The following is a 17,219-nucleotide window of genomic DNA, read 5'->3' as shown; positions in this document are numbered from 1 at the left end:
GGAGGCGGGGGACATTGAGTCTGAATGGGCTATATATTCGGTGGGCTATTCCATTGTGGAGGCGGCTGACCGGAGCTGCGGCCGTAAGGTGGTCGGTGCCTATCGCGGCAGCAATCCCCGAATCCGCTGGTGGACACCGGTGGTGAGGGATGCCGTCAAGCTGAAGAAGGAGTCCTATCTGGTCTTTTTGGCCTGTGGGACTCCAGATGTAGCTGACGGCTACCAGCAGGCCAAGCGGGATGCGGCTTTGCCGATTGCTGAGGCAAAAACTTGGGTGTGGGAGGAGTTTGACGAGGCCATGGAAAACGACTTCTGGACGGCTTCGAGGAGGTTCTGGTCCACCATCCGGCGGCTCAGGGGGGGAAAGCGGTGCAACATCAACACTGTTTTTGGTGGTGATGGTGCGTTGCTGACCTCAACTCGGGACGTTCTGGGTCGGTGGAGGGAATACTTCGAAGACCTCCTCAATCCCACCGACACGCCTTCCGATATGGAAGCAGAGTGTGGGGACTTGGGGGTGGACTCGCCTATCTCTGGGGCGGAGGTCGCTGAGGTGGCTAAAAAGCTCAGTGGCTGGGCCCCGGGGGTGGATAAGATTCGCCCGGAGTTCCTCAAGGCTGTGGATGTTGCGGCACTGTCCTGGTTGACACGCATCTGCGGCATCACGTGGATATCGGGGGCAGTGCCTCTGGACTGGCAGACCGGGGTGGTGGTCCCCCTCTTTAAGAAGGGGGACCGGAGGGTGTGCTCCAACTACAGGGGGATCACACTCCTCAGCCTCCCTGGTAAGGTCTATTCGGGGGTCCACCGGATTGTCGAACCTCGGATTCAGAAGGAGCAGTGTGGTTTTCGCCCTGGCCGTGGAACAGTGGACCAGCTCTATACTCTCAGCAGGGTTTTGGAGGGCTCATGGGAGTTTGCCCGACCAGTCTACATGTGTTTTGTGGACTTGGAGAAGGCATTCGACCGTGTCCCTCGGGGAGTCCTGTGGGGAGTGCTCCGGGAGTATGGGGCACCGGGCTTCCTTTTAAGGGCGGTTCGGTCCCTGTATGACCGGTGCCAGAGTTTGGTCCGCATGGGCGGCAATAAGTCGGACTCTTTTCCGGTGAGGGTTGGACTCCGTCAGGGCTGCCCTTTGTCACCGATTCTGTTCATAGCTTTTATGGACAGAAATTCTAGGCGCAGCCAGGGCGCTGAGGGTGTCCGGTTCGGTGACCTCAGGATTAGGTCTCTGCTTTTCGCAGATGATGTGGTTCTGTTGGCCTCATAGGACCGTGACCTTCGACTCTCACTGGGACAGTTCGCAGCCGAGTGCGAAGCGGCTGGGATGAGTATCAGCACCTCCAAATCCGAGACCATGGTTCTCAGCCGGAAAAGGGTAGAATGCTCTCTCCGGGTTGGGGATGGGGTCCTCCCCCAAGTGGAGGAGTTTAAGTATCTCGGGGTCTTGTTCACGAGTGGGGGAACAATGGAACGGGAGGTCGACAGGCGGATCGGTGCGGCGTCAGCAGTGATGCGGGCGCTGCATCGGTCTGTCATGGTGAAGAGAGAGCTGAGCCAAAAGGCGAAGCTCTCGATTTACCAGTCGATCTACGTTCCTACCCTCACCTATGGTTATGAGCTATGGGTAGTGACCGAAAGAACGAGATCACGGGTGCAAGCGGCCGAAATGAGTTTCCTCCGCAGGGAGGCTGGGCTCTCCCTTAGAGACAGGGTGAGTAGCTCAGTCATTCGAGAGGGACTCAGAGTAGAGCCGCTGCTCCTCCGCATCGAGAGGAGCCAGATGCGGTGGCTCGGGCATCTGATTAGGATGCCTCCTGGACGCCTCCCTGGTGAGGTGTTCCGGGCATGTCCCACTGGGAGGAGACCCCGGGGAAGACCCAGGACACGCTGGAGAGACTATGTCTCTCGGCTGGCCTGAAAACGCCTTGGGATCCCCCCAGAGGAGCTGGATGAAGTGGCCGGGGAGAGGGAAGTCTGGGCCTCCCTGCTGAGACTCCTGCCCCTGCGACCCGACCCCGGATTAAGCGGAAGATGATGGATGGATGGATGAACTCAGAATCATTTAGTAAATGTCCCTGACAGAAAGTCTCATTTATTGCTAAGGAGAGATTCAGTAAATCTCCTATATTTACTTCTATGGGTCTTTCGGAGAAGATTGTCTAGTCGCTACTTTATGTGTGTTGTGATTCTTTCCGGAAAGTTAGAATGTGTTTATGAGAGAAAACAGGGTGCAGGAGAGTGACGGGCATCACAGTGGACCCTGAAGTGAGGTCTTGTTTCCACGGTACAGGGCCTGACATTTGTGGCAGAATCTCGCGATTTGTGCATAATTTTAATTATTCCCGCAAATTCAGCATACATGATGTGGAACATTATTGCACTCAAACTTTCATACTGTGAAGGTGAATATCAGTAACAAAGGAAAGATAAATTTATCTTTATATATAATAACTATGACGGCAGTATTTTATGGAAAAAATGAACTGATATTGACTACAGAATGAGACCACAGAATCGCCGTATAAGGCCACATGACGTCACACCTCTGACCCCGATATATTCGCCCCCCCCCCAAAGTTAATATGAAGCCTACGCCCATGCTAATGACACAGAAACAACACGTTTAGTGTTGCACAAGAAACGTACACGGAGAAAATAACATTTTATGTCATTTCAGAGGGGCAAATGTGTGCATTTCAATGTTTAGGTCACTTTTCAAAAGTTGCTGAAAAGTTGCCAGGGTAGTCGAAAAGTTGCTAAATCTAGCAGCAAAGTTGCTATGTTGGCAACACTGATTTGTTTGGAACTATTGAAGGCATGCATGAACCATGTGACTCCGTTGCAGCCAGATCAATCAGTGTTGCAATTCTTTCTCTCAATGGCTCTCGGTTGCACCAATCAAATTCAATAGAGGGATTACAAAATTTCATAGCAGCTATCAGGTGTTATGACCCCAAACAACTAGGGAAAAAATAGGGACTCGTCAGTCAAAAACACTTCAGGTACATGATTATCATAAATAGCAGTTATGATTCTGGAAAGATTTCATAACTGCAGTGTACAGGTCAGCGCTGTCAAAGGGGTGACTATTTAACACAGGCGGCATCAGATTTTTTGACCCGAGTGTGTCTTTTCAACAAGCAACAATACACCATTCATGTTTATGCCAAAAAATATGTTGAGTGGATCTTTAAACAGATATATTCACCGTCTTTACACACTTCAGAAACTATCATCACGTTATATCCAGCATTCTTTATTAGGGTTGCCATCTACCCCTTATAATACAGGATCGGATGGTATAATACGGTACGCAGCACTTCACGTTCCAGTATGAAACGATAGCACATTACATGACACTCGTGGCAAACTGATTTTTAATTCTGTCAGTAAATATAATGCACTACAATACATAATATGGTGCATCACAAAATTGGCTGCATCAACCAATTTGGTAATAGTTGTGTTTTATCATTTATTTCTTTGAAATTTTACCTTTACATACACTGTAAAAAAATCAGACTAGCTATGTGTTTTGGAGCTCGGAAATGCCCACTCACGTAGCCTCTTGTGTATTTTGCGAATTGTTATTTTGCAAGAATATGTGGTTCTTTCCCCCAGTAACTCTTGAGACAACAGAAAAAAATAAAAATAACATCACAGAATAAAAAGCACAATGGTAATGCCTCAGAAAGGTAAAAGTAATTGCATTATGAAAAATGCGTAGAGGGCAGGCACACGTGAATGAGAACCTCATGTTCATTCCCACAGCATGTGAAGCGGCACCTCTAGGCTTGCAAAATTTGATGAAGAAAGAATTTGGTGTAACACTGGTACCAGTCTGGTACCTGGTGCAATGGAAAAGCACCCCCTGCCCCCTCACCTGGGAGGAGCAATCTACTCATTTCCGAGAGAGGACCTTGGTCTTCGATTTGGAGATTCTGGAACCCGTAGACATCAAGCAGAGACCCACAGACTCCCACCGAGCCCCACCCTTGAGACCGCCGAACCCATGCAGTTGGGGCGGTCTCCTCTCTCCGCAGCTGAAAGTCGGACACGAACCCAGGGAGGTCTTTGCTTGTACTGTGGGGAGGCGGGACACACCATCCGCTCCTTCCCCGTGAGACCTCCCCGGGAGGAGGAAACACTCCTGGTAGGTGGCTCATCGCAAGCTAATTCTACTCCCCAACAGTTAACCGTTCCATTGATTTTGGGTTCTCAGGGTAACCAGGTGGTGATTCGGGCGCTCGTAGACAGTGGGGTGGCAGGGAACTTCATTGATCTCACCCTTGCCCGTCAGCTGAAACTACCCCTCGCCCAACTGATCTCAGTTTTGGGAGTCACAGGAGAAAGAATTAAGGAGGGGACAGTCCAGTTCCGCACCTGCCCCTTCTCTCTCCAGGTTGGAGTCCTCCATGTCGAGGAGATAGCGGTATACGTCCTTCCACATGCCAAGGACCCTCTAATCCTAGGCTACCCCTGGCTACGACAGCATAACCCCCAGATAGACTGGAGAACCGGTGAGCTAACCGCGTGGACCAGAGAGTGTATGACCTCCTGCATGTCTCTACCATGTCGAGCCTCCAGAGTAGAGAGCCCCGAGCCAGAGGATCCGGACCCCAAAGGAGTACCATGACTTCCGGGATGTGTTCAGCAGAGCTCGAGCCTTCTCACTACCCCCGCATCAGAATTGTGACTGCACGATTGAGATCCTGGACGGTCCCACTCTACCCAAGGGGAGACTGTACCCTGTCTCCCTCCAGGAGGAGGCGTCGCTGGAGGACTACATCACGGAGAGCCTGAAACAGGGGATAATCCGTCCCTCCACCTCGCCGATTACCGCGGGATTCTTCTTTGTGAAGAAAAAGGATGGAGGTTTACGACCGTGCATCGACTATCGTGCCTTGAATGCCATTTCCGTTAGAAGAAGGGAGCCCTTACCACTTATCCCTTCTTCCCTGGAACAACTTCGCGAAGCACGGGTGTTCACTAAATTCGGAGTGCCTATAACCTGGTTCGGATTAGAGAGGGGGATGAGTGGAAAACATCATTCATAACCAGCAGGGGGCAATACGAATATCTTGTTATGCCTTATGGTTTAGCGAATAGCCCGTCAATCTTCCAGGCTTTCATGAACAATGTGTTCAGTGATATGATTCATCGGTTCGTGATCGTCTACATAGACGATATTCTAATCTATTCTCCCAATATACAAACCCACATCCAGCATGTCCGCCAGGTCCTGCAGAGACTCTGAGATCATCAGCTATTCGCCAAGAGGAGTAAGTGTGAGTTTCATCAAACCCAGGTCCAGTTCCTCGGCTACGTGATTCGACACGGGTTCGTGGCGATGGAGTAGAAGGTCGCAGCTATCCAGGAATGGCCGAGACCCAGGATGCTCAAGGAACATCAACAGTTCCTGGGGTTTGCTCATTTCTACCGCCGTTTCATCCGTCATTTCAACCAGGTGGCGGCCCCACTCACTTCTCTCACTCGAGGAGCCCCAACAAGACTACCCTGGTCCCCGGAAGCCGAAGTCACCTTTGCTAGACTGAAGAGGGATTTCTGCTCGGCTCCCGTCCTCGCACAACCCCGACCCGACCTTCCCTTCGAAGTTGAAGATGACGCTTCCGAGGCTGGGGTAGGAGCTGTCTTGCTTCAGCAGGATCCTCAGTCTGGGAGAAGACACCCCTGCGCTTACTATTCCCAAAAGTTAACAGAGGCCGAACGCAACTACCTGGTAGGAGAGAGAGAGTTGCTGGCCATCCGTTTAGCTTTAGAGTGGAGGCATTGGTTGGAGGGAGCTCGTTATCCCTTTATGGTGCTAACATACCATCGGAAACTGGAGTACCTCCAATCCGCAAAGCGCCTTTCTGCTCGACAAGCCCGCCGGGCACAATGGTTTGCCCCCTTTGTTTTCAAAGTCCGTTACCTTCCAGGAAACTGGAACATCAAGGCCGATGCCCTCTCCAGGCAGTTCGACCCTCCTACCAGCGTGAGTCAGATCGATCCCATACTTGACCCATCGTGCTTCGCTGCCACCATTACCTGGAACCTAGACAAGAGTATTCAGCAGGAGACCGAGGGGAGGAATCCTCCTACTGGCTGTCCCCCCGATGCCAGATTCGTTGCCCATAAGTTTCGCAGCGCCCTGCTCCAGTGGGTTCACTCCCACCGAGGAACCGGACACCCGGGGGTCGCCGCCACACAGCACCTGGTTTCCAGTCGCTACTGGTGGCCAGGATGGAGGGAACAATTACAACGCTACGTGGAGTCCTGTCCCGAATGCACACAAGTCGTCCTCTCAAGCACCAGCGGGTCTCCTACAACCTCTCCCGATCCCCTCCAGACCCTGGTCCCATCTAGCGATGGACTTCATCACGGATCTACCTCGCTCTGAGGGTAAGACCACGATTCTCACGGTGGTAGACCGGTTCTCGAAGATGTGCCGCTTAGTGCCACTTCCTAAGCTCCCCTCCGCAACTGAATTGGCTGAGATCCTCATAAAACATCTATTCTGATATTACGGGCTGCTGGAGGACATAGTCTCCGATCAGGGTCCCCAAATCAGTTCCCGAGTGTTCAAAGAGATCTATCACAAGCTCAACATCTCCCTGAGTCTGTCCTCAGCATATCATCCTCAATCGAACGGCCTGGCCAAGTGGACCAATCAGGAGGTATCCAAGGCTCTCCGGATGCTGAGCAGGACCAACCCCTCCAAGTGGGCTTCCCACTTAGTATGGGCGGAGTACGCCCTCAACGCCCGGGTGAGTTCAATCACTCACCTTTCTCCATTCCAGTGTGTCTTAGGGTACCAACCTTCCACCAAGCTCAACCTTCAACCCCTCCCAACCCGCTCCCCGACCGTGGGGTCATCCCCACAAGCACCGTCGGTCTCCAGGAGGCGGCCGTCGGGGGGGTACTGTCACGCCCACGCAGGCAGAGGACACCGGACGAATGGGGTTGGCCATCAAGCCTACACAGGCGGGAGCTGCCAGGTGTAATACGTTGCCACCAATTAGAGAGGGTTCAAAAGAATCCAACTTGCCACAGCCCAGTCTGAAGTATTGAGCCGAATGTTTACAAGCCGTACCGAGCAATTACTTGTCTCTCGTCTCCCCGATATCCCAGCCCTACTCCGTTTGCCTTATGTGTTCGCCTTACGTGCCTTCCTTTCCCACACCAGACCCACTCCCGTATCTGACCTGCCTTCTCCACCGAGACCGGCACGTCCCGTTCCCTCATCCCCATGTGTGCCTGTCCCGTCTATCAGTGTAGGACAGATTCCCTGGCGTTTAACCTCAGCGCTTCCCCTTCGACGACGATTTCTGCCTGCTCCTCTTATCACCGTGTTTCTTGGTTCTCCAATAAACCCGAAACTTGCTTGTATACCTGGATCCTGGTTTTCCTGTGCAAGAGGGTCTGACAGCAGGTACGGAATGGGGAAGCAGGCACAGAAGTCCAGGAATTCGGGGGAACGAGGGATTCGTTTGGGGAGACCACACTCGGGAACACGGAGCAGGACTGACATCAATGACCTGACTAGCAAAAGATAACAGTGGGTTTTCACTCATGATACAAAGGGCAGTGGGAGGAGAGAATGACTCAGTCTTTCATTAGGCTGCAGAGAGCAGTCGGGTAACAGTCACCATGTTCGGCACGCTGCTCCTGCTTTGGATCGGATTCTTCCTGCTCTTCTTCCTCTATAGACCTCTGAGGCCCAAAAACTTCCCCCCAGGTCCACAGCCTATACCAGTCTTTGGGAATCTGCTGCAGTTAACCTTGGATAATCCCATGGAGGACCTGAAGAAGGTAGAGTTGAGAGGCATTCTTAGCTAATGTGCAACTAATATGCATGTTAACTTTTAATTATACTGCTCAGAATATAAAGTTATACTGGTTTAATCGCATATTAAAATGTTTAGAAATATACTATATTTTCGTTATTAACCTGCAGAGGTTCTTTTAAATACAATTGGCATATTTAACAGGGGTATCCAAACGTTTGCATACTATTGTACAAATATCCATCCATCCATCCATTTTCCAAACCGCTTATCCTACTGGGTCGCGGGGGGTCTGGAGCCTATCCTGGAAGCAATGGGCACGGGGCAGGGAACAACCCTGGATGGGGGACCAACCCATCGCAGGGCACACTCATACACCATTCACTCTCACACGCACACCTACGGGCAATTTAGCAAGTCTAATTAGCTTCAGAATGTTTTTGGACTGTGGGGGGAAACCGGAGTACCTGGAGGAAACCCCACGACAACATGGGGAGAACATACAAACTCCACACATATGTGACCCAAGCGAAGACTCGAACCCGGGTCCCAGAGGTGTCAGGCAACAGTACTAACCACTGCACCACCATGCCGGCCCCTTGTACAAATATTTTTTATTTTATTTTATTCCGTTATCCTCATTTCATTTGTTTCCAGCCATTGGAATCCAATGCCGATGGGTTTGGGATTCTAAATTGCCCTGTGAGTTAGCGGTAGGCGTGTAACTCTATCCCCATATTTGGAAGGTTGTGTGTTTGATTTCTAGGCCTCCTGCTAAGGGGGTGTCTAGGATCACTGAGATGGTACAGTTATTCAAGGGGGAATTTCCATTACATGGTTTCCTGAAGATAATATATGTTTGTCTCTTTGTCCAGCTATCAACGCAATATGGGAAGGTGTTTTCTTTATATTTTGGAGGAAGGCCTGCTGTGGTAATCAATGGCCTGCAGGCAATGAAAGAAGCAATGGTCACCAAGTCTGTGGATTTCGCAGGCAGACCCCAAGATGTTCTGCTCAGTCACGTCACCGAGGGAAAAGGTAACAGGCATGGCCAGCCGAATTTCAGAAAAGGACACTCCACTCCGCTTCTAGTGACTGCTGATAATAACATTAGTTCATTTTTGTAGGTGTCATACTGGCTGACTATGGTCCCAGCTGGAGGGAACACAGACGTTTTGCCCTCATGACCCTCAGGAACTTTGGTCTGGGGAAAAAGTCAATGGAAGACAGGATCCTGGATGAGATTTCATATGTTATTACATGTTTGGACAGAAGTGTTGGTGAGTATGATCTTTTTCATGCCTACCAGCAAATTCATATAAACTCGTCAACTTGCAAAGTAATTTGTTCTGATCACTACATTTGATCTGTGACAAGGTATGTTAATCTGTAAAGCCATCCTTGGGCCCAGCAGTGAATCATGTAATGTACACAGAACATGCCACGTGATCTGTGAACGGCACAAAATGAAGAATCAGTAAATCACGTTGTTGTCTTTGGCAGGACGGTCCATGAGCCCACAGACTCTATTCCACAAAGCTGCTTCCAACATAATCTGTTCCATCATTTTTGGAATTCGATATGATCATGACGACAAATATCTTCAGGATATTATTCGTATGTTCACAGAGAATACCAAAATTTTCAATGGACCATGGGCTATGGTAACCATATAGAATTACCTCATTCTCAATAGCTCAATTTGCCTGTTTAACACATGAATCTTTCATACAAATCACCTTTTCAATTTCACTGTTTCAACCACAGATCTACGATGCTCTGCCCCTGGTCCGCAGCGTCCCACTGCCTTTCCAAAAGGCTTTTCAGAACACTGCTGTGTTGAAGAAGATGGCTGCAGACATGATCACTCAACACAAAAGCACGCGTGAGCCTGGAGAGCCACGGGATTTAATTGACTGCTATTTGGATGAAATCGAAAAGGTTCTCAGATTAGTTCATTAGTGGTTGGCACTTATGGTAGTGGTGGGGACATGCTGTTGTAATTGAAAGACTGCAAATCCCTGACCGAAGTTCCTTGAACAAGGTACCGCCCCCATGCACTGCTCGGAGGGCACTGAATTAGCTGCCCCCTGCTATGTGACAATGGGAGATATGTGATAAATGCAGAGGAGACATTTTGTTGTGTTCTCATGTGTCAACAATAACTAATCTTAAGAGTAATTTATCAGATGCCACTTTTTTAAAGTTCCTTAGAATATCACCCATTCGTAGTGCTTGAGCCGGGTCTTTTGCAGGTATGATAGCACAGGTTCACGTAAGATTTCAATTAGAACCATATTGCTGTCACCCACATACAACCCCCCAGCAAAGCCTTTTACCGGCACAGTCCCTCTCTCCTAATGAACTGCACTTTCATTCATGGAGAGAATAAGTTCCTTAATGTTTAGCTCAACAAGGCTAAAGATCAAGACCTCCGAAGTAATCAGTCAAAAACACAAACAATACGGACTCGCTTAATTCTGATTTTTCCAAGGCACTTTTTTTCTCTTCTCAGAGAGGTGACAATGGCTCTCCTTTCTCTGAAGAACAATTAATACTCTACATTCTGGACATCTACATCGCTGGGACAGACACAACCTCCAACACTATGCTGTTTGCTTTGCTCTACCTTATGACCAACCCAGACGTTCAGGGTAAATAAGCAGATGTGAATTTCCTAATACCTCTTTATTTGTGTCATGACAGATTCAAGAAATAAGAGAGAGATTTGGTGTCACTCCTGTTGCACACCTGTATGTCTGCTTGTATTTACCAGCAAGCTGTCAGCAGGAGATTGATACTGTACTTGGGGAAAAAACCACTGTGTCTTATGAGGACAGACACAAGATGCCCTACATACAGGCTACGATCCACGAAGCTCAGCGTCTCTCCAACATGGTTCCCCTCAGTGTCTTTCATTCTACTACCAAAGACACCCAGCTTATGGGCTACAACATCCCTAAGGTGAGGCTCCATGCACATTAACAATCCATGGGCACATTTCCCAACAGCACTGTTGTTATCAACTAGGAGAGTCACCAGCAACAACATTAGCAACTAACATAGCTGGAACCATGGTGCTGAAACATAGCTCGTATTGGGAAACATAGCCCATAGTGGGAAACATAGCCCATATTGGGAAACATAGCCCATAGTGGGAAACATAGCCCATAGTGGGAAACATAGCCCATAGTGGGAAACATAGCCCGTATTGGGAAACATAGCCCATAGTGGGAAACATAGCCCGTAGTGGGAAACATAGCCCGTATTGGGAAACATAGCCCGTATTGGCAAACATAGCCCATATTGATTTGTCGATTATCTTTGACTGCTTTTTGAACCTTCATTCCTCCTCTGGGATTAATAAAGTTCATCCATCTACATCTGCCTTTGATAGAATTAACCGAAACACCTTGTCCTCTGCATTCACCCTGTCTCTCATCTTCTGGACCTGCTGCAGGGGACCCTCATTATTCAGAACCTTTCCACTGTCCTGCATGACGAGGGCCACTGGAAGTTCCCCCACGACTTTAATCCCGCCAACTTCCTGAATGAGCAGGGCGAGTTCGTGAAGCCTGACGCCTTCATGCCCTTCTCCGTGGGTAAGAATTTTTAATAATGCCCTGAATTCAGGTGAAGTATGTAGTTCAACAGTGATGTGTTCATCCAGAAAACCGTGATGGTTTTATACCCAGAAATGCTTCAGGTTCCTGGCCTAATGGAGGTGTGTATGATTTTTTGACAGGGCCTCGTGTTTGCCTGGGGGAAAGCCTGGCCCGCATGGAGCTGTTCCTCTTTTTGGTGACTCTGCTACGCCGTTACCAGTTTGTTTGGCCTGAGGATGCCGGGGTGCCAGACCTCAGCCCTGTGTGGGGTGGGACGCTGTCACCAAAACCCTACAAACTGGGGGTCAGGCTCAAGGGAGACAAGACAGGTTGAAGACGTCATGGAAGCCATTGACTGACTCATCACAATAAAACGTGTGCTGTATTCAACAAATCGTGTTTACATTTAGAAGAATAGACTAAAACTTAAATGTTGTATTTCAGAATAACAATGAGTTACGAACTGCCATGGCAAATCTTTAAATGCGTGTGGGAATTTGTCTGTCTATGCAGGTTTTGAGGTCTTAAGGCTGTCGCAGTCCCAAGCTTATGAGTGTGGAACGCCGTCAGGGTATAAAACGTGATACAGAATATCTCCCCACTCTGATTTTTCCCCTATCTATACGACTCCACACGGTGTTTTTTTTACTCTCTGGACACGGCAAAATACCTGTGTTGAGACAGCATAAAAATATGCATTAAAAAACATGCATTTTAATTCCGTATCATCGCGGTACAAATGTACATGTTAAAAAAGCCTTTCAGTACTAAGATACATCTACGCTAATACGTTTTATCCAAGGGCACACAGTTCAAACTGTACTGCATTATATTGGATGCCAAATGATAACATTTCGACTTTTAATCATAACCACTGAAACTCCAAATTTGTCAACATTTCAATTTGTAAATTGCTTTATCTAATATGCTGAATTAGGCCTATATGTCTGAAAGCAAAATTAAACCGTGTTGGTAAGAATGCGTCTTCAATAGTCCAGATAATGGTTATGTTAGTCAAAACATATTGCAATACGAAATACGCATACGAAGCTGGTTACTCACACGGATTCTTTTACACATTTACAGATTCCTATACACAGCTGCAAATCTCAGTACTCATTTACAAATTCTTTTACACATTTACAAATCTGATTATGCACACACGGATTGAAATCACACTCTCCATACACATGTGCAAATAATTTTGCGGCAATAACAGCGCCATAAAAGTAGCTCTTACACGAAACCTACCGCCTGTAGTTAGAAAACGTTACAAAATATTTACCACTAGAAACACATATGAATCGAGAAATCACTAACTGTATATTGCGTCATCAACGAGGGACACTGGTCCTTTTTCCATACAGGCTGAATGGCGCAGATATAACACGCGTACGAGCCACGTGGTTTGTGAAAGTGACTTTTGTGAACAAATTCAGATTATCTAATATTGATGTAATGTTCCTTTATGGAATATGGCATCCGATGCAAAAAGACTGAAGGTTTGAAAATGACTTTTGTTTACATATTAGTACATGCAAAAACAACCCCGCTTTACGACCGTTTCACTGCGGTGGCTGGCTAATCAACGAACTTAAAATTTTCTGAGGCAGCTGAAATGTATATGATTTGTCTAATCTGTACCTTAATCGTTTTCTAGTTTAACCATTATGAATAAACGTATTGTCAATTCTGTAATATGCCTGATATATTTAAGCGGGACAGTGAATTGGTTGCCTTTTCGATTTAACTTGATTACTCGCGTTGATTTAGTACTCGATTTTCTTGTACAAATGTGTAGTTTAGGACACTGACGCTCCATTAGATAAGCACATATGAAAAAATGATAGATGGATTAACCGTCTGATTTAACTACCTGCTTTAATACGCTTATCAGTGGAAAACAGTACCCATAAAATATCCAGATTATTAGGGACCCAAAAGAACTACGTATCGTGGCAATAAAACTAAAATTATATAGAAAACGTCAGGATTAAGACAGGTAATTTGCAGTAAAAATAAGTTCAGTCCAAATCAGGGGCGCTTCTAGCTATTGATAAAATCCCTGATAAAACCTGGGGTTTAATTTTTTTTCTTAAGAAAATATTGGCATCTGGGCGAAAATAGTCGGGACTATAGTAATCGCATGTAACGACGTCCATGGTCCAAATGTCTTTCGATCTCCCCCTTCAAATGTACGCATACAAAGGATGAATTTTAGGCCAAACTCAAGGCAGTATAATCTTGCCCTAAGATCACGTTTCAGACCTAATTTGGTGAATTTATATTAAATAAAACTAATATTTTGTGTTGCAGAGAGATAGCAGCCAGACTATAGATAATTCTGTAGATCTACCACTGAGGAACTTCCTCTCCTGGTGTGAAACAGTGGGGCTAACCCTGAGCGATAAGGTAAGATTTTTAGAAAACGATGTACACACATTACTAATTACACAGTAAGTGTTAGTTTTTGAGAACAACTTTATTATGGATTAGCACTGATTCTCCATGTTAATCAGGCTACTGATGTTGGCTTTGGACTTGATCACATGTTCTGGATTTTCCTGCACCCAGGTCTATTTAAGTAAGGAAGGCACTGTGGCTGAGTATGGCATGCTGGCGAAGGATGACATCGAGGAAGGAGAGACCCTCTTCCTCATTCCCAGGAGAGCTGTTTTGTCTCAGAGCACCACGAAAGTCAGAAATGTGTTAGAGGAAGGTAAGGTGGAGAGGTGATGACAGTCAGCACACACTGAAATGTTAATCCATGTTTTATTTTGGATGACACAGCGATGGGGTGACACTGTGGTTCAGTAGGTAGCCCCTTGCCCCCTGTTCTGCCTGTGTTCCTTCAGGTACTCTGGTTTCTTTTAGAGACATAGAGTTAGGATATTTGACATGTGTGCACGTAACGTAGGTGCCCTGTGTTGGACTGGCATCCTGTACTGGATGTACCCCTTCCTTGTCCTCTGTGCTGTGGCCTCCCTCAACAACACTGACCAGGATCAGCGGTTGGAGCACGGATAGATGAAACCATGATGAATGAGAATGGATATCTGCCATCACACTGACTCTGTTTACAACTTGCTTCAGGTAAAGACTCCCTGGAAAGCAGTTCTGGTTGGGTGCCCCTCCTACTGGCTCTGATGTTGGAGTATACAACCCCCGAGTCCCACTGGAGATCATACCTAGCTCTTTGGTCTGATTTTAAGATGCTGGACCATCCCATGTTCTGGTAAGCATTGTTTAGGTATACCTATATATAGTAAATATGCCAATGTAATCCTACGCAGGCAGTGGCCACTCAATAAGCTTGTAGGCAAGAGTGGGTCCACCGAACGACTTCAGGGGTAGATGGAGTATGCGCAGAAATGCCATTCTGCACACTTTTGTGGGCTGAGCTGTTAATTTTGCATTTATGGCTTTTAGCAAATGTGGGCAATCTCCTCCGACCTCTTATTGACAGGCTCACGATTCTCTCGTTTTCTTGATGTTTTGTGTTCATTACACTGTTCTGTAGTGTACGAAAATCCCAGGATTTCTGGGATGCTGGAACCATCACGTCTTTCACCACCTATCACACATTCAGAATCGCTTAGGTCCTTCATCTCCGCCATTCTAAGGCTTATACACACACCACCTGGATTTATTGACCCTTTGCACGCTGTATGCATTTAGTTGCTGTAAAGTGATTTGCTGACTGTAGGAGTTTGGCTGTTTGCATCAATAAGCAGGCGTACCCGACTCCCGACTTTCAGATTTTCTAGTATCCTTCCAATGTTTCATGCTTCTCATGGTAGAGTAATGAAATATAATATTTGCCCGTTGATTGTTTTGTTATTTGTGATGCTGTGTTTCCCGGTAAAGGTCAAAGGCTGAGAGGGACAGCCTGCTTCAGGGAACAGGGGTTCCAGAGGCGGTGGACACCGACCTCGCCAACATCCAGAATGAGTATGCCGACATCGTCCTGCCCTTCATCCGCTCGCACCCTGATCTTTGGAATCCAGAGACGCACAGTTTTGAGCTCTACAAGAGCCTGGTGGCTTTTGTCATGGCCTACAGGTGAGAGGGTCGGTAGGAAAATGGTACATTCATCAAAATCACAAAACAAACCTCTACAAGCAGAAATGATCACTTTCAGACAGGTCAGTGATCAGTTTCACATTACATCTTCATTTTAAAAGATAATTATTGCTTTTCATTGGTGTCAAGGGTGGGCTTCTCAGCTATAACCAGTGCTGGGGAAGTTATTGGCAAATTCTAATGAGTCACGTACCTTTATTTTCTCAGGGTTACAGATTTGTCTTTTTATTTTTATTTTCGGGGTTTATTTGTACCTGTGATCCCTTACAGTGATTTCGTGATGGAAAAGTGATCATTGATGGAAAAGCACTGCTGTGAGGCTCACGCAGTGCTTTAGGTAACCGTATCAAATCACAGCGTCCCTGCAGTTTTCAGGAGCCTGTGGAGGACGACGAAGATGATGAAGCTGATCCTAACCCTCCCATGATGGTCCCAATGGCTGACATGCTGAACCATATATCCAACTACAACACCAACCTGGAATACACACCTGTGAGACATATGACCCGTTAAGAATAAATCTGTGTTGTTTTTTTTGTGTTGGTCCAAAGTCAGGACTAAATTGGATAAGTTGGAGATGATGGTCCTACCTTTTTAGGAGGCCTTGAGGATGGTGTCATTGCGCTGCATCAGGGCAGGAGAGGAGATTTTCAACACCTATGGACAGATGGCCAACTGGCAACTCCTGCATATGTATGGATTCATTGAGCCATATCCCAGCAACACAAATGACACAGCAGACATACAGATGACCAGTGTCTACAAGGCAGCTCTGCAAGGTGAGCTGACCAATGAATTGTTGCAGTTGACTGGTCACGTGTGAATGCGAGAGTCTAACCTCATTTTCTGTGGTCGTACTTAAGTTGTGTTATGGTCATATTCAGGACCGTTGGTACGGTGGTATCATGTTTTCATCTCTGGGAACCACAGGGAGCCAGAGTGAATCTGAAAAGCGCTTACTGGTGGAGAAGTGGGAGCTCCTGTGCGAGATGGAGATGGTGGGAGACAAGGGCGTGTTCATCTTCAGTAAAACGGTCTCACTCACTGACACGGAGCTCTATGCTACGCTGAAGGTATGGAAGTCTGCTGGTTTTCAAACGTGTAATTCAGAAGGGTGAAGGAATTCTCTAGTGGTTCAAGTGATGGGTGGAGATCAGATTATCAAGCAGCAAAGGTCTAATAATACCTCAAGTACCTAGACACATTCCATACACTACATTTGCAGATGGTAGGGTGGTTTGCCATGATACTCCTCCTCACCCAGCCCACTTATTACAGCTATATAAACACCAGTCTTCTCAATGAAGTCAATTAAGAAAAGGCTTCATTCACGCCTAGATCCTTTGCCTGTCCGCTGAGGAGTTTGAAGAGCTCAGAGCGAACGAGGCCTGGGAGGAGATAGAAGACGAGCAAGAAAAGATGGTGCAGGCGTTCTCCGCAGAGGGTATCTCCAAACTCAAGCCCGCCTGGAAGCAGCTGCTCTATGGTGCCACTCGCATCACCTTAGACTCGTTTGCTGGGGACCTGGAGGCTGACAAAGCGGTCATGGACGATGAGAGGGCTTACGGCCAACTGAGCTGCAGGCAGAAGTGTGCGCTACAGGTGCGCTATGGACAGAAGGTGATCCTGCACCAGCTTCTGCAAATGACACAGACCTGAACTTCTGCTTTATGTCATAACCTTCATGAGAGATTAAACCTCATCTGAAACAACCACACATGAAGTTCTGCTAAAGTTAACA

General features: G+C 47.3%; 2 protein-coding genes across 4 annotated transcripts in view; both read left to right on the top strand.

The window, feature by feature from the left end:
• The window catches only part of LOC125706791 (cytochrome P450 2D3-like), a 41,192-nt gene extending 29,079 nt beyond the window's left edge, over positions 1-12,113 (top strand). Inside the window, exons 1-9 of one of the 3 annotated variants that reach the window (XM_048973625.1) lie at positions 7,619-7,815; positions 8,666-8,828; positions 8,918-9,070; positions 9,294-9,454; positions 9,558-9,731; positions 10,306-10,444; positions 10,567-10,754; positions 11,251-11,392; positions 11,536-12,113. In XM_048973625.1, the coding sequence (XP_048829582.1) occupies positions 7,654-7,815; positions 8,666-8,828; positions 8,918-9,070; positions 9,294-9,454; positions 9,558-9,731; positions 10,306-10,444; positions 10,567-10,754; positions 11,251-11,392; positions 11,536-11,729 (1,476 nt within the window). In that variant the 5' untranslated portion in view covers positions 7,619-7,653 and the 3' untranslated portion in view covers positions 11,730-12,113. Of the gene's footprint in view, positions 1-7,618; positions 7,816-8,665; positions 8,829-8,917; positions 9,071-9,293; positions 9,455-9,557; positions 9,732-10,305; positions 10,445-10,496; positions 10,755-11,250; positions 11,393-11,535 lie in introns of those variants that run through there. The other 2 variants (XM_048973626.1, XM_048973624.1) reach the window with 2 other exon arrangements.
• Positions 12,114-12,250: 137 nt separating this feature from the next.
• On the top strand, positions 12,251-17,193 carry setd6 (SET domain containing 6, protein lysine methyltransferase). The gene is made up of 9 exons (XM_048973629.1): positions 12,251-12,897; positions 13,712-13,807; positions 13,970-14,114; positions 14,489-14,630; positions 15,263-15,457; positions 15,847-15,970; positions 16,077-16,257; positions 16,409-16,551; positions 16,817-17,193. The coding sequence occupies exons 1-9, from the start codon at positions 12,871-12,873 to the stop codon at positions 17,135-17,137; spliced, it is 1,374 nt and encodes a 457-aa protein (XP_048829586.1). The 5' UTR covers positions 12,251-12,870; the 3' UTR covers positions 17,138-17,193.
• The last annotated feature ends 26 nt before the right edge of the window (positions 17,194-17,219 follow it).

Source organism: Brienomyrus brachyistius, chromosome 13, assembly GCF_023856365.1.
Source record: "Brienomyrus brachyistius isolate T26 chromosome 13, BBRACH_0.4, whole genome shotgun sequence".
NCBI lineage: Eukaryota > Metazoa > Chordata > Actinopteri > Osteoglossiformes > Mormyridae > Brienomyrus > Brienomyrus brachyistius.
Note: the sequence above shows the minus strand (reverse complement) of the source record. Positions and strands in the feature narration are given on the sequence as shown.

What these genes read in the sequence shown, in the direction of transcription:
- setd6 (XM_048973629.1), top strand. Translation starts at nt 12,871, where the DNA reads ATGGCATCCGATGCAAAAAGACTGAAG. An exon ending in GGCTAACCCTGAGCGATAAG is followed by an intron (nt 13,808 to 13,969) that starts GTAAGATTTTTA and finishes TCCTGCACCCAG; the next exon opens with GTCTATTTAAGTAAGGAAGG. An exon ending in CTACAAGGCAGCTCTGCAAG is followed by an intron (nt 16,258 to 16,408) that starts GTGAGCTGACCA and finishes TGGGAACCACAG; the next exon opens with GGAGCCAGAGTGAATCTGAA.